The following is a 15,944-nucleotide window of genomic DNA, read 5'->3' as shown; positions in this document are numbered from 1 at the left end:
CATATAGTACGTTTCCATATTATTTGAATTTTGTTTTCATATCTGCTTATCCCCATCATTTCACAAATTTTTTCCACAAGCTCATCGTACGAAATTGTTTCATCCAACATAATGAATCCTTTAGCAAAAGGAGGATCATACGAAATAACTGCTCCGGGAATTATCTTTCTACCCCAATATAAATTCACACACCACATCATACTATCTGCAATACTGTAAAACACAAATAAATATGTATTATTTTTACATTCATCATTATGTAGCGTGAGCCAAAAATTGGACAAAATATTTCTATTAAATACACTACAATATATATTATCATAACAATCCATTAAATATTGGTAACAAAATTAGATATACTACAACATATAATAGCATAACAATTGGTCAAAATATTTCTATTAAAATATATACTATCATAATAATCCATATAAATATTAGTGTGCCCATAACAATTGGTCAAAATATTATATTAATTACACTACAATATATATTATCACAACAATCCATCAAATATTGGAAGACTAATGTTTGGAAGATTGAGTCTAAAATTTGATATACTAACCTATTAGAAGGACTAATGTTTGGAAGAATGAGCAAAAATCGAAATCTCCACGCTCAAATCCACCACCGGTTCGACCCGAGCAAGGATTTCCTTAAGGTTTTTCCGCCTTGGGAAGGGTTTTCGCGTTTTGGGGAGGGAAAGTGTTTAGGGTTAGCGAAGTTAGGGGAGATCTGATTGGTATATATGGTTCAACAGAAACACGCCGACCAGGATGGCGTGTTTATGTTAAAAACGCCGACCTCATTAGCGTTTTATAGTTGAACACGCCAACTACATTGACGTTTTTAAAATTGAACACGCTAACGCAGTTGGCGTTTTTTCTTGTAACACGCCAGTTGAGTTGGCGTTTTTATCGTAGCTGTATTTTGGAGAAAATACAGCTAAAATACGACGCAATTATAAAACGCCAATGTTGTTGGCGTCTTTACTTATTAAAACGCCAATGCGTTCGGCGTCTTTACTTATAGAAACGCCAATGCAGTTGGCTTTTTTCCCATATACGGAAGAGATAACAAAATGGGTACATTTACGTTATTTTAAAGGCCAAGTGCCCTATAAACCTGATTTTCCCTTGCAAAATCCTACTAAGAAAGAGTGTTTAGTATCAAGAAGCATGTGACTGCAACTAATAAAAGTGTCTAGATCAGCCTATTGATTGTTTAGTTATTAAGAAAAACATGGAACTATCTTTTTAGGTCCACGAACTTCGCCGAAGTATCATTTTAGGTCCGTGAACTTTGAAAATATCATTTTAGGTCCGTCAACTATAAGTTAATATCATTTGAGGTATTTTGAACTTTTTTCGGACAAAAATGCCCTTAAGGCCTTCAAAGGGCAATTTGAACAATTCTTTCGCCATTCATCTTGCGTCAATCACCTAGAGTCCAACAATTTATTTTACTACTGTTTAATTCAATTACCATCCAAATTGAATTTAAATATAATTAAAATTTACCGAAAAAATAGTACATTTTTCAATTATTAGATGACCAATTATATAGAGATAGTGAATTGGGACTTAAACACTTTATTTTATTTTTTAATCTAAACTGCATTTTAAGAACTTACTATAAGTGATTTGTGAATTATATTTAGTTTATTTGTTTTGAAATTGGATAGCTATTAATTTGGATTGTCATTCGGAGTATTATTTATATGAATTTCAGAATGAGATCAATTACCATCCAAATTAAATTTAAATATAAAAATTTGTCGTTAAAAATTGTTGGACTATAGGTCTCTGGCGCAAGATGAGTGGCGAAAGAATTGTCCAAATTGCCCTTTGAAGACCTTAAGGGCATTTTCGTCCAGAAAAAGTTTAAAATACCTCAAATGATATTAACTTGTAGTTGACGGACCTAAAATGATATTTTCAAAGTTTACGGACCTAAAATAATACTTTGGCAAAGTCTGTGGACCTAAAAAACTAAAAAGGGTGAAGTAACACGCTTGTAGATTTGAATAAAATTTTGTTACTACTGTCTTATTGTACCACAACGTTACAATAATTATAGTACACTTTTTTGTGATTTATATAGTGAAGAGTTAATGTGATAAAGACCTTGGTGAATTATAGAGTAAAGAGTTAATGCAATAAAGACTTTTGTTGTACGGCAATTAATGTTACGTTGGAAGCTCAAGTCAAAGGCTCATAATTCCACTAGCTAAAGTGCGAGGGCGAAATTAGGCCCAAAGATAAGAAAATAAGTTTGACAATGAAACTTCAATCAAGAAAGTCAAACCACAGTTTTTATATCTTGCTCTTTATCAGATTTATCAGCATATATGCATAACAATTTACATCATACAGTATGATGAAACAAAATACAGTACAAAATTGAAAAGCACAAGTAACATGTGTATATCCAAAATTGAGGTTCATTGAAATGTATAGTTGGTAGTGAGCTGATAAAACTACAAGACTACAGCAACATAATCTTAGTCATGTGTTAGTTATGAGGCTTGAGATGATCACGGCCAGTCGCACTTCGGGTGCACCTGGATGTACGGTGAATCCATAGTAATTAAATCCTAACTGTGATTAATTGTTTCTAATTGGTCAAAACAATCTGTGTTATTTGCCAAATCCAAGAGTACAACATCCCAAGCGCGCAGTATATAGAAATCATCATAAGAGGTAGAAAAGGAAGGGCATCACCAAAAATAATGGGATGCAGAAATTGTCCCCATACCTCCACCGCTACTAAGCCGACCAGGTAAGATTTTCCGAACCACCCAATACGGAAAGCATTAGTTTCCGATTCGTTATCACCTCCCTTCACAGCATGGTCTCTCGTGGCGCTTGCCCCGGGAAAACGCGCAGAAAATCCATACAGCATCAGTACAGCATGTAGAAGCAGCAACACGACTTTAATTGGATATTCTTGTGCTTCAAACAGAAGAGGGAACAGCGAGTAGCAGGATACTGTACATAATGATAATGGAAACACGAGTAAGCTTGACACAGGCAATCCGGATTAATATTAGAAACAGCTACTAATACTATCAGACAACATCAGCAAGACAAATAATTGCAAGCAGATGACTAGGTTACATCCTTAGGTTTGAGTAACTAAGCCTGCAAGTTGGTCGACAGCAAACTGCTCCACTAATTTCACAAACCTGTATGAGTAGAACACTACTAATGTCTTTAGTTATTACTATTTCACTAACAATTGGGAGAAAATTAGGAAGATGTTTAAAGAAAGCGTGTGAGGCCTTCTGATGACCAACTGAAAATGGAATGTGCATCTACCCACCCACCGCTGGGGCCGATTTCCAAAGTTATACTATTCCTTAAAGTGCAATCAAACATCTCCCTCAATTGTTGCGTACCCATTTTTAGATGATGAAGACTGAATCAAAAATTACAAAAGAATCTTTCAAGTCCATTCACCAATATGGGCAAGCTAAATTTGTCAAGACAGCAGCATTACTTGCTCGATAGTAAAGCAACATAACATCTTAGAGGTCAGTTACAAATATCTTGATGTAGATATAAGAGAACAAAAAAAGCATATTTGAAATTGCCGTGGCCTATTCGGAGGAGAGTTTCTTTCTGTTCTTTCATCTTCATTAATCAGAAGTGGGATATCTACGAACGAAGTCACGAACTAAAGCTAGCCTTTGGAAATCAATTCCTCTATTAGACTATATAACTTGTGCTAGCATTGAGTAACCACTATCTTAAGGAACAAGCCTACTAGTAGAATTTTATTTCGCAAAGTCAGTAGATTGAAGAAATAGGTGGACTCATAAATCAACAGTGTGAAATTGTAGTACATTATAGTTATGTAAGAAAAATAAAAGAGTTTTAAGACAACTATTTGATAGATAAAGATGCATATTAATTTTCATATCAATCAACTTAGAGATAGAAAATGCATATTAATTTGCATATCAATCAACTTAAAGCGGTAGTATCGCATGAGTGGATAAGTACTCAATCCAAAGCAGCTAAGTCATATATGTATTCATACCTATGGACAAAAAGAAGTAATGCTTAGCATCCTCCGCACTTTTCAAGGATGTCAAAGCAAGTGGAATCACAAAGTGAAGTGACGCCTTTTCATGGACATGCCACCCAAACAGGAAGCCACATGTATAAGCGTATGATACCCATCTAGAGATCATCCCTGGTTGGGGATTCCTCCATGCCTTCACAAGACATGGAGAGATCGCCAAGAGCACTGTGATGAATGTTATAAGAGGGGTGATCTGCATTTATAGTCCATTTGGTAAAAAATTAACGTTGGTATTTCACATAATTAATCTGCAATATGAATGAAACTACTATCACTTTTACATAACATTATTCAAGATCTAATATCCAACAAAACATATGAGTAATATAGAGAAGAAAAAATTTTGGGTGCAAAACTATGAATCCCTGAAGCCAATATTCTTGCAAGAATGAAGACACTGATGAATGACAACTACTCAACGACTAAGTTCTTGATTGTAGGCTTAGGCACAATGGCAGCTTCTATAACTGAATTGGGATAATTAGTACAAAGTATAACAAAACTATATATTCTTACTGTGGGTAGAACGGAGAAAGGCGAGGAATCTCCAACAAGACCACCAGTGAATGAAGCTGTAGGGGCTTTGATACTGAAACCAAGTCGTGTAAACAAGAATCCTAAAGCCTTATCCAGCATTATATAGAATACCCAAAAGTTTGGAGCCCAGTAAGCATGGCAGAGTCCCCTGCCAAAAGGAAACATGCGTTGGAGAACTTCTTGTATCTGCAAGGTTACAAGTGGAAACAACATGCATTCGGTAAATGTCTATTTCTGAAATCAAGCAACTAAACACACACCAACTGAATCCCATAACTACAAATCTTCAACCACGTCTCATCCTGGATGGATGCAAAATTCAACACATCATAGGGCATATAGTAGCATGTTCTACTCCCCACTGGTGCCGTGAATTTTCAAATGCATCAAGAATCAACAAACAACTTCTCATAAATGGCATCTAAACTTAATTAGTGATGTATTATCAACTCACAACAGAACTCTACAGGGAGATTAGGAAATTCACAGGATATTTGGAACACAGACCATCAAACACACCTAAAAGACGAAGAAGAGAAAGATCTGGTACAGATGTATGCGTTTTCACATTCTACAACATTAACCATTAACAACTACTTGTATAAGTTGAGACAATCATCTACCTGTCCATAGTACCAAAACGGCCCATAGGCTGCGGCAAAGACCGCCACGACTGCGGAACCCATAAGCACCAACCTCCCAAATCCCTTGACCAATCCACCCCTACAATAATGCCTAAACAAATACACAAAATACACCGGCGCAGCCACCGCGAACAAATGCTTAAAACATAGCAAAACCGCGAAAATGAAACCTCCAATCAAATCCCTCCCTTCCTCCAAAAACGAAATTGATAGCAGCAATATCCCCAACAGAAATCCATTGTACTGAAAATGCATATGATCCACGATCAACAACCCCGGCGCCCAAATAACCAACGCCGAGATCAAAAGCCTCTCTAAAGCCCTAAAATTCCTGCTCCTAGTCAATCTGTAAGCGGAGTAGACGAGAACGAGATCGGAGAGCACGACAGAGAAGCGCTGGAAGAGGATCACTGAGGAGGAGGCGTAATTGAGGCCACGGTGGAGGTCGGTGATGGTCGGATCGACTCTGGCGGCGAAGATGGAGAGGAATTTCTCGAAGTAGGCGAAGAAAGGGGGGTAATCGAGGGTCCATTGGCTGGTGGTGTCGGAGTACCAGCGGGAGAGGGGGAGGGAATGCGTGAGGGCGAGCCAGTGGCGGTGGACCTCGAAATCGGTGCTGTGGTAGGCCGGGATGAGGAGGAGTTTGACGACGGCGGCGACGAGGGCCGGCCACCACACAACGCCGCTGTTGGTTGGGGGTTTCGTCATTGGGTCAGTTGGTTAACTGATTGTCGACTTGTAGATCTACCAACTGTTAGTAATGAATTTTGAATATTCACATAAAAATTTTGTGTTTAAACTAAATACACACTCATGTATACTTTGGAATTTCTCATAAACTGAAATTATCAGTTAAGTTTTTGAAAATATAATAAAAAAAATCATATAGTATTAGTTTTTAAATTTATTTCAATTATCCCACGAACATAATTAAAATTAAAATGGCAGAATCAAATACTCATAACGTTACATAAATGACTGTTTTTAGTAAAACAGTGCATTTTATTTCAAGTTCTAATTAAAATAAGGCTAATTTTAAAAAAAAACACGTCAATTAATGGCCAATTTAAATTTTTACCACTAACTTTGAATGTGGTGAAAAAATACACAAGCTTTTCCGCATGTAATCAACTTTCCAAAAAAAATTAATTTCGCTCGATTTAAATCCATTGCGACATACTGTTATATCCAAAATGAAGTTGTCTTGGTCTAATGTGAATGTCGAAATGTCTAACTATACTAAAACAATATTGTTTCATAAAAAAAATTGAAATGACATATAAAAAAATTCCACTTAATTAATCATCAAAGGACGTCAGTTTCATAGTTAACTTGTCATTGAACACTAATTTTGGCATATCATATCTATATTATTTAAATTAGTCGATGCACCACATATGATTTAATTTTGTCCCTATATTTGACTGTTGGAAATTAAGAGTTCATTTATTGTTTTACCACCTTCAAAATTAGTATAGTAAAGATTTGAATTAGCCTATATTTAATGTATTTTTTACTATTAGTCTTTAAAATGACGCTGATTTATTTAAAATGACCTGATTTGTTATCACATTAATTTCAATTTTGTCTATATAAGACAATAATTAATTAAAATATATAATTTTGTATTTCATTTTTTAAAAATCTATATAGATAATTTAATTATCTATGAAAATTTATATATGTGTCAATAATAATAATAATAATAATAATAATAATTATTATTATTATTATTATAATTATTATTATTATTATCATTATTGGAGAGTGGAGAATAAGAAAGAGCTAGAGTAAAAGTAGAATATAATACGGTTGCACAATTCTATAATAACCCCGGCAATTTCTATGAATCACGTGTAACAAAAAAACTAAAGGCAAAACACATCCTTAAGTCCTTGTAAAATTTTGTTTTAGTAAGTCCTTATACTTTTATATTCGATATATTCTAATCCTTATTTAACGGGGCCGTTAACTTTTCCGTTATAAAATAACACATCATATATTAATTATTTAAATATATTCCACCTAATATCCTAATTGGAAAATAGCAACATAACATAAATTTTTTTAAAAAAAGACAAAAACAAAAAACAAACATAGGTAGACAGCGGCGCGCGCCATGGAGATAATTCAGACCAAGGCGGCGGAGAAGGAGATGATCAGGTTGATGTGGCCGCCGGAGACGGGGTGCATGGAGAGGAGGAGGATGGTGATGATCACGGCGGCGAGCACCGATAACACCAAATTCGGCATCTTGATATCGGCGTCGATGGTTGAGATCACAATTGTGTCCATCATGAATACCAAAATCGTCGTTTCGATAACCTCTCCCACCGATGCTCGCCATAACTGTTGTAAAATCGAATTGATGAGCTTCTCCTTTTTTTTAGAAATTAGGTTTTGGAATAATTGATTTTTGTAAAGAGGATTTATCTTCACCTCTAAGGTCATCCACATCTCGGTCTCAATACTGTCTCATCCCTTCACTATTCATGGGCCTCACTTCACTTTTTACCCCATCTCTTAACTAAGAGACAACACCTGCAACCCTCCATCTCTTAACCATCTCATCCCTTAACTATTCATTCAATTTCATTTTTTATTTTTATTTCCAATAAATTCAATTAATATTTCTTTGAAATATTAAATTAATACTAATAATTCATAAAATCATTAAAAACTATGAAAATTACAACATCCGAAAATACGAAAAATACATAATTGAAACCATAATATTACAATTTATTGAAATCCACATAATCATGGAAAGTGATGCGGTGAAGAATAATGTTTTGAGATGAAGAATGTAGAATGTTTGAGTGAGAATAGAGAGTTTTTTTTATGGTGGATAATTTGTGGGAATGATTCGATATTTATAGAAGTGATTGTGGGCTTAAAAAATAGAAAAAATTAAAATATTGGAAAAATGGCTATAAACGACTAGTATTTTTAGGGTAATTTTTTTTTTAATTTTTGGTTTTTGTCAGAATAAAAAAAAAATATTTTTCAACGGATATAAACGACGCCCACTCGCAGGCCAGTGAGTGGGCATCACGCTTCGCGCCAGAGCGCGCCACGTGGCAAGCTGGCTCGCCAGCTTCATCTCTGCGAAGGGCAACGGGACGCGACGAGACGAGAGTGCCGAGCCCACGTCGAGACAGCGATGCGGGTACTCTAATGATGCAAGCTCGTTTAATCCGAGTAGCACAGTTAGGGTTAGAGATTGGTGCTTCTTCTCATCGTGAGGCCTGCAATTATTTAGTTTAAATTAATTCAGATTATATATACATATATATGATAATTATGATTATTGATGAGAGACTCGTTTTAGATTTTATTTTTATTTTTGTTTTTGTCTTTTTATATATATATATATATATATATTTATGTCACGATCCTATTTTCCAATTAGGATATTAGGTAGAATATATTTAAATAATTAATATATGATGTGTTATTTTATAACAGAAAAGTTAACGGTTCCGTTAAATAAGGATTAGAATATATCGAACATAAAAGTATAAGACTTACTAAAATAGAAAAATTGTACAAGGATCTATTGAAATAAACAACAAAGTATAAGGACTTAAGGATGTGTTTTGGCAAAACTAAAATAACTAAATGGAGTAAGTCATAAACTCATAGTAGTAGAAAACAAAAGTGAATACTGTTACTTAGATTGCATAAAATATTCACACTCTAAATTTACAAAATGAAGTACAGTATATAAGGCTATAAATAAATTAAATTGCTCGTAAAGTATTCTTTAGGTGAAAAAATGTGTAAATATATACTGTATTGAATTTCACAATTTAATCATAAATGAATAATTATGTGATAATTAATTATAGTCATTTTTAAAAAAAATAGTTTTACAATTTAATCCTAGATGGATTATCTTGGTCATGGCAACGGAATGTTTTTTTTGTCTCATTAAAAATTAAACATTTATTAAAATAGAAATAAAACATCTTTACTTTTTTTCTCTATTACTGTTACTATATCTTCATTAACTCATAAAACAACAGTACATAAAACTTGTGTCGAAAAAAAATTGTTTTATATTTAATGAGATGAAGAGATTGCGTGCGTCTCTAATTATACTCCATCCGCTAATACTTGTCACTAGTTTCTTTTTTGGTCCGTTCGCCTATAATTGTCACACTTACTTTTTATTACTTTTGATAATGGATCACACATTTCACTAATTTTTATCTTACCCAGGATTCACATTTTACTAACTTTTTTCACTAACTTGTCTTTATATTTTTTAAAACTCAAGTCAGGTTAACTTGTATAAAATCTAATAGCGGACAGAGATTTTAGTAATGTTATATTTCATTTTTTCCTAGAGAAATATGTCATTTAGGGTTGACATAAGTTTTAAGGTATATTGGTAAAGTAAGAGAGAAATAAAAGGAATCATACTCCCCCTGTCTCACGTTACTTGAGGCGTTTCTTTTCGGCGCGATATTTAAGAAAGTTGCGTTTAGTGAGTTAAATAAAGTAAAATAAAGTAGATGAGATAATAAAGTAAGAGAGAGATGAGAGAATAAAGTAAAAGAGATAATAAAGTAGGCGTGATTAGATATTTTGTCTGTAGTCAAAAAGAGAAATGACTCAAGTAACTTGGGGAAACCCAAAACGAAATACGACTCAAATAACTTGAGACAGAGGGAGTAATAGATATGGACTATATATGTGGGATGAATGAAAAAATAGTGGTATAACTTACTCCCTCGTCCCACTTTAGGAGTCTCATTGAATTCGGGATGAGTTTTAAGAAATATAAAGGAAAGTTCGTAAAAAAGATAGTGGAATGTAGGCTCTATTTTTATACCCCCTCCGTCCCATAAAAATATGAGCAATGGATATGACAGGAGGATTAAGACAAAATTGGTAAAGTAAGAGAGATGAGGAGAATGATATGGTAAAGTAAGAGAAAGAAGGAGGATGGTAGTTAAATTAAAGTAGTGTTACTAGACAGTGAGACCTATATTATTAATTTGATATTATAATTTTCAAAAAATGGAATGCACATATTTTGTGGGACGGATGTAAGTGAAAAGTACACATATTTTCATGAGACAAAGGAAATATATTAGTTTTATAATAAAATGTGAGTGAAAAAAATTAATAGAATATGAGGCCTATTAGTATTTATAGAATATTTCAATCTAGACTCTTAAAGGAGATACCCAAAAAAGGGTAAATTTTAGGACTCCTAAAATTGGAGGAGGGAGTATTTTTATGGGATTGAGAAAGTAGAAAAAGATTAAAATAGATGAAAGAATAATGATGGTTTGGAATATTTACATTGTCCCGACGGACGGGGAACAATGGCCTGGATATTAGAGCCCGCGTAGTCTCCCAGCTGGGCTGGGCCCCACCTGTGCATGATTTTGTTAGTTAGTTCGTTGCTGGAGTGGGACCCGTCCGACGTAGCTCCGATGTGGGCGTATGGAAAACGACAAAAACTGTGGGGACTCTGATGCAATTATCAATCATGTATATGATCTAAGGCATCATTTTATTGTTTTGTCTAATTAATTTAAATGTTTTCAAATAACAAGTAACGAGTAAATAAAAAACGTCTAAATAACAAATGGCGACACATTAATAAAAAAAAGTTACACCATTCAACTTAAAAAAAAAACAACTAAGTCGGTGCAATTCCCAACTTCGGACGCAGCTCATCGATTAACACCCGCAGATATTCGGCTTCGTCGGGGTCGGTACACTTCTTGAGGGCCTTGTGCGTCTGCAATAACGTCCTCGCCATCGACTCTGTTGCCAACGACTCAAACGCGGTGGCCGTCTGGGTCGGGAGCGTTTCCGGGAACGGAGATGGGTTTGCAACGGTGGGGTCGCGGCCGCCTTCCCCTTGGCCTTCGCAGCCTTGACGCCGGGCGGACGCCGGGAGGACACCGGTGTGTCGGAACTCCCTTCATCCACGTAAGTCCGGTTGAGGTCAACCGGGTGATTGCCGCTGCCGCTGCTCGTGTAATCACCAGCTTCGGTGGTCTTCATCCTCTTCGGCGCACCAGTGTGCAGAATTCCACCTTGGAACTTCTGCTTGTCCCTCAAGAGCGCCCAGATGGCCTCGTGCTTGAAGTCGCCGTACATCGACCGGTACGACAACAGCGCTTTAGCGCGCACGTCGCTCAAGCTCTCGCCGCTCCCTTGTGCCCGCATGAACTTCTCGAACTCTGCCGCGTACAAGTTCACTTGCTTCTTCACTTGATCCCAGTGCTTGCAGAGTTGCTCACGTTTGCACTTGTACGCGGTCGGCGGCTTGGCCTCATTGTAGAGGCCGGCGATGCGCTCCCAGTACGCGCCCTGCCTCTGGTTGTTCGCGAAAATCGGGTCTTCCGATATATCTATCCAAAACCGGGCCAAAATGAGGGTTTCGTCGTCGGTGTAGTTCGTACGGCCGGGGGCATACTCATCGCAATTTCCGGGAGGCGGCAACTTCTACGCCCGCTGCCGGTTCTGCTTCTTTTTGGCTGGGGAGGAAGCGGTCACAGCGAGTTCGGGATCGGCCGCTGCGGCGTCACGGCGGGAGGGAGCGCTTGGTCGGTTTGGAGACGACTCCATGTCAGACAACCCGTACGATTCCGTACTGAAATCGGGATCGTACTGGGTGTCGGCGTTGAACGAACGATATTCGTCGGGTTCTGTACCCGGCCTACGCGCCTCTCCGCTAAACATAGGACTATTGGGACTTGAATCCATTTCGTAGTAATTATGTAAATGTAATAAGTTTCCAAAGTGAAATCGTGAAATGAAATTACAAATGAACTCTATTTATAAAAAAACGAAACCGCGTGCCATCGTCCGCGTAGCCCACATTGGGCCGGACGATGGCCTATCGTCAGCGGCCATCGTCCGCGTAGGCCGCAATGGGGCGGACGATGGCGCGGACGATGGGCGTCGTCCGCGCTATACTCCGCGCCCTTAGTATAGGGCGCGACGATCGTCCGCGGCCTATGTCATGCACCCGCAATGGGGCGGGCGCGGACGATGCGCGCCATCGGGCGTGCTATCGTCCGCCCCATTGCGGATGGCCTAAGCTAGGGCCGAAGCGTTTTCGCTTTTCCCAAACTGATGGCCTTTTCTTCTTCTTTGCCCCCACAAAGTTTATAAAATTAGGTTTCTTCCCCGACAAACCTTTATATTCTCAACTCCAATTTGCACGCACTTTTAAGTTCGACAAGTCTAATTCATAGATACACGCACACGCACACCCACGCCAAGCCAAACAAAATTTTTTTTATTGCATAACATTATTTAGTGTTTAATATTTTACGTGAATTATTAAGCAAAAGTCTATGTTATCGCAATGAAATACTCCCTTCGTCCCACAATATAAATCATACTCCTATTTAGTTATAGCCAGTTGCGGACCTATAGAGGATCACGGGGGACCCATGGAACCCCCAAGAATTTTAAGAACGAGTATATATTATCCATATTCAAAGTATAACCAAGTAATTCATTGGCGTAGTTGGCTTCCTTTTAGCCATTCTTATTAGTGATTAGTGGGAGTTCGATCGATACCCGAGGGAAACCATCTTGGTGATTAAGATTTTTACTGATTCTTCTGACTATTATACTTTCCCTTATTTTTACTATTCTTCTTACTAATATTTTCCCTTATTTTTCTTATTTATAGTTAGACTTGAGTTCAATTCTCACTATATTCGATCAATTACTAAATTTTTTCTTACATTTAACATTGACTATTCTATTTTATATTTATATCACTTTTTGTTCTATAATTTACATTGCTATGATATACTCGATTTCAATTTTAAGTCTTTCTTTCCTGCAATAATTTATGTTTTATTTTACTTATTTTTTCTCTTTTTCGACAAAGTAGATTTTTTTTACGTTGACGTTGCATCTATCAACAATCGCCTCATACGTATCTCTAACTTTTATAATTGGTTCTCTAAATTGACGGCGCTAAAAAATACTATAGTACTATCAACACTAATTTGGACCCCACCATAAAATTTCTGCGTCCGCCACTGGTTATAGCACGAGCTTTAATACATGTAAAGATAAGTGAGTTGAATAAGTTAGAGGAATAAGGGTCCTATATATATATGTTATGTTTTATAATAAAATGTAAGTGAAATAAGTTGGTGGAATGTGGGGCCTACTTACCATTTATGGTAAAAGTAAAATAGAAATCTTATTACGAATAAAAATGGCAAAACAAGACTCTTTTTTACTATGGGACGGAGGGAGTGCTTCCTCTGTTTCGTAAGTAAACACTCTTTTAAGCACAAGATTTAAAAAAAATGATATGTAGGTACGCGTTGAACATATAGTAAACTATTCTTTTATCTTTTATTAAATAATATTGTATGCTTAAATACACTTTTTTTGAAGGATTGTCTTTTTAGTTTAAAAAAAAAGAAGAATTCAAGAAAATTATGTTTAGTGGATTTAGTGAAAGAGAATAAATTAATAGAGACAAGAAAGTGTTTTTTTCTAATAAAAAAGTGTTGGTTTTGCAAAGGAAGAAATGTATGAATTTAGTTGGGACATGGGACGTCCTAAAATTGAATGTGAATCACGATATATAGCACATGTTAAACAAATTTTTCTATCCGCTCTTGAATACATGAGATAAGATATTTATGTATTGTACTATTTTGTATTCATGTTAGATATGACTGATAATTTTTTATCACTATAAGAATACACACCAAATGAATGAGCCACTGTCAAGTATTATTGTGTTCGTATTCTTATCAAATCAATCTCCTTATTATGTTCATGTTGTGTTCGTATCCTTATCATATCCAGTAGTATTATTATTTTTGTGTCAAAGACTTACATGAGACGACAAATGGAAATTATACTTTCAATGACCCATTCATATACATTTATATTTTGATGATGATAAAATATATTTTCTAATATGTCCATATATATTTTGATGATGAACTATTGCAATATAATTTAATAGACAATTTATTAGTAGATGGGTTAAAATTCAGTTACCAAATGTGAAAACAAAACTATATAGTTGTGATGGATGGCGCTAGAAAGTGGATGATTCTTATCATCCATAATCATTGCATAAAATTGAATACTAGTAAGTATTATTTAAAAAGTGGATGATTCTTTTCATCAATAATTATTGCATAAATTGAATACTACTCTTATTTTATATTTATTAGAACATTTATAAGCAGCAGACTATAAAGAAAACAAAGGCATGTCTTTGTCATGTTGCCCAAATATTAAAACCACATATTCTATTATGTGTGTAACAAATATTTTGCTTTAGTATAATTAAAGTTAAATGTGCATGTTGTTTACGTGAATGGGTGTGCATGAAACTATTATTTTATATATATATACTTGTTCTTAGTACATGTACAGAAGCAATAGTTTGATTACCTAGGAATCTGGATACGAGCACTACTTGTAACCTGTATAATTAGTTTTACTAACTAGGAGATATACATAAAGTTTTATGCAGGGATACGTGTAAGAATTTAGCAACTCTCATCATCATTTCTAATTTCAAGAATTATTGGAAATTTGCAACTCAGTCCAAGTGGACACACATAATATATTATTAATATTATTACCATCACTCATGACGTAATATGTATAAGTTATTAAGAGTACAAAAATAATTAGCATAAATATTAATTGTTATATAGTATTAATAATTAATACCTAAATAAGACTCGGTCTATTACACCGCCATATACATTTATATATATATATATATATATATATATATATATATATATATATATATATATATATATATATATATATATATATAAAAGGAAGCTTAGGTTTGAAAGGGAGCAGAAAAATACGAAAAAAAATAGAATTGAAGGTCGTAGTTCAGTAGACGGAATCGGTGTTCAACTAGTTTATCTACCTATTTTGAGGTGTGTACAAATCACACATTTAATTTTACATGTTTTATTTGCTTCTTTGCTAGGTGTTAAACAAGATGAATGATTTGATTATATAATGTGATACAATATAATTATGTGTTATTTGATATAGATGGTGGAATATGATATGGATATGTGATTGGTGTGATGTTCTAAATGAATTATATGATAGAAATATGAAATTGATGTTTTACCTATGGTATTGAAAGTACATGAATCATGTGATTAAAGTGGATCTGTGAAAGCCTTGTACTGGATCTGAAATTTTAGAGGGACCTATGAGTCCAATTACAAAGAGGCCTTCGGGTCAAATACAGAGGACCTATAAGTCCAATTACAGAGGGACCTTCGGGTCAAATACAGAGGGACCTATGAGTCCAATTACAGAGAGACCTTCGGGTCATAGAGGAATCCCGGGCAGATACCAGGCTTGACTGTTACAGAATAATAAACTGAATAGAGTGGCATATGCATATGAATATGAAATGGTTTGTTTTTAAACTATGTTATATATATTGTTTCTGATTATATGTATTGATAAAAGAATATGCTTGATGTTTGTATCATGTGAGATTAAGGGTGGAAATTTATATATATTGAGTGTGGCTCATATATACCACTAAATTTTTTAGGAATAAGATAGCAGTAAAGTTTTGACTGACGTGGGTCATAGGAACTCCACGTGTTATCAGGTTCGGAGGCTGACGCATATTGGCAACCTTCTCCTCCTCATCTT

General features: G+C 35.3%; 1 protein-coding gene across 1 annotated transcript; it reads right to left on the bottom strand.

The window, feature by feature from the left end:
• Positions 1–2,377: 2,377 nt before the first annotated feature.
• LOC121761353 (probable dolichyl pyrophosphate Glc1Man9GlcNAc2 alpha-1,3-glucosyltransferase) lies at positions 2,378–6,039 on the bottom strand. Its single transcript, XM_042157010.1, has 4 exons — positions 5,250–6,039; positions 4,606–4,812; positions 4,045–4,282; positions 2,378–2,990 (listed from the first exon to the last, which is right to left on the bottom strand). The coding sequence occupies exons 1-4, from the start codon at positions 5,976–5,978 to the stop codon at positions 2,617–2,619; spliced, it is 1,548 nt and encodes a 515-aa protein (XP_042012944.1). The 5' UTR covers positions 5,979–6,039; the 3' UTR covers positions 2,378–2,616.
• Positions 6,040–15,944: the final 9,905 nt, after the last annotated feature.

The sequence above is a fragment of the Salvia splendens genome, chromosome 13 (assembly GCF_004379255.2).
Source record: "Salvia splendens isolate huo1 chromosome 13, SspV2, whole genome shotgun sequence".
Lineage (NCBI taxonomy): Eukaryota > Viridiplantae > Streptophyta > Magnoliopsida > Lamiales > Lamiaceae > Salvia > Salvia splendens.
Note: the sequence above shows the minus strand (reverse complement) of the source record. Positions and strands in the feature narration are given on the sequence as shown.

Excerpts from the sequence above, each read along its gene's own strand:
- LOC121761353 (XM_042157010.1), bottom strand. The coding sequence starts at position 5,978 with ATGACGAAACCCCCAACCAACAGCGGCGTTGTGTGGTGGCCGGCCCTC. Across the intron at positions 4,813-5,249 it reads CGTTTTGGTACTATGGACAG|ATACAAGAAGTTCTCCAACG; the intron begins GTAGATGATTGT and ends GTAACCTTGCAG. Across the intron at positions 2,991-4,044 it reads TTACTTCTTTTTGTCCATAG|TATCCTGCTACTCGCTGTTC; the intron begins GTATGAATACAT and ends CATTATGTACAG.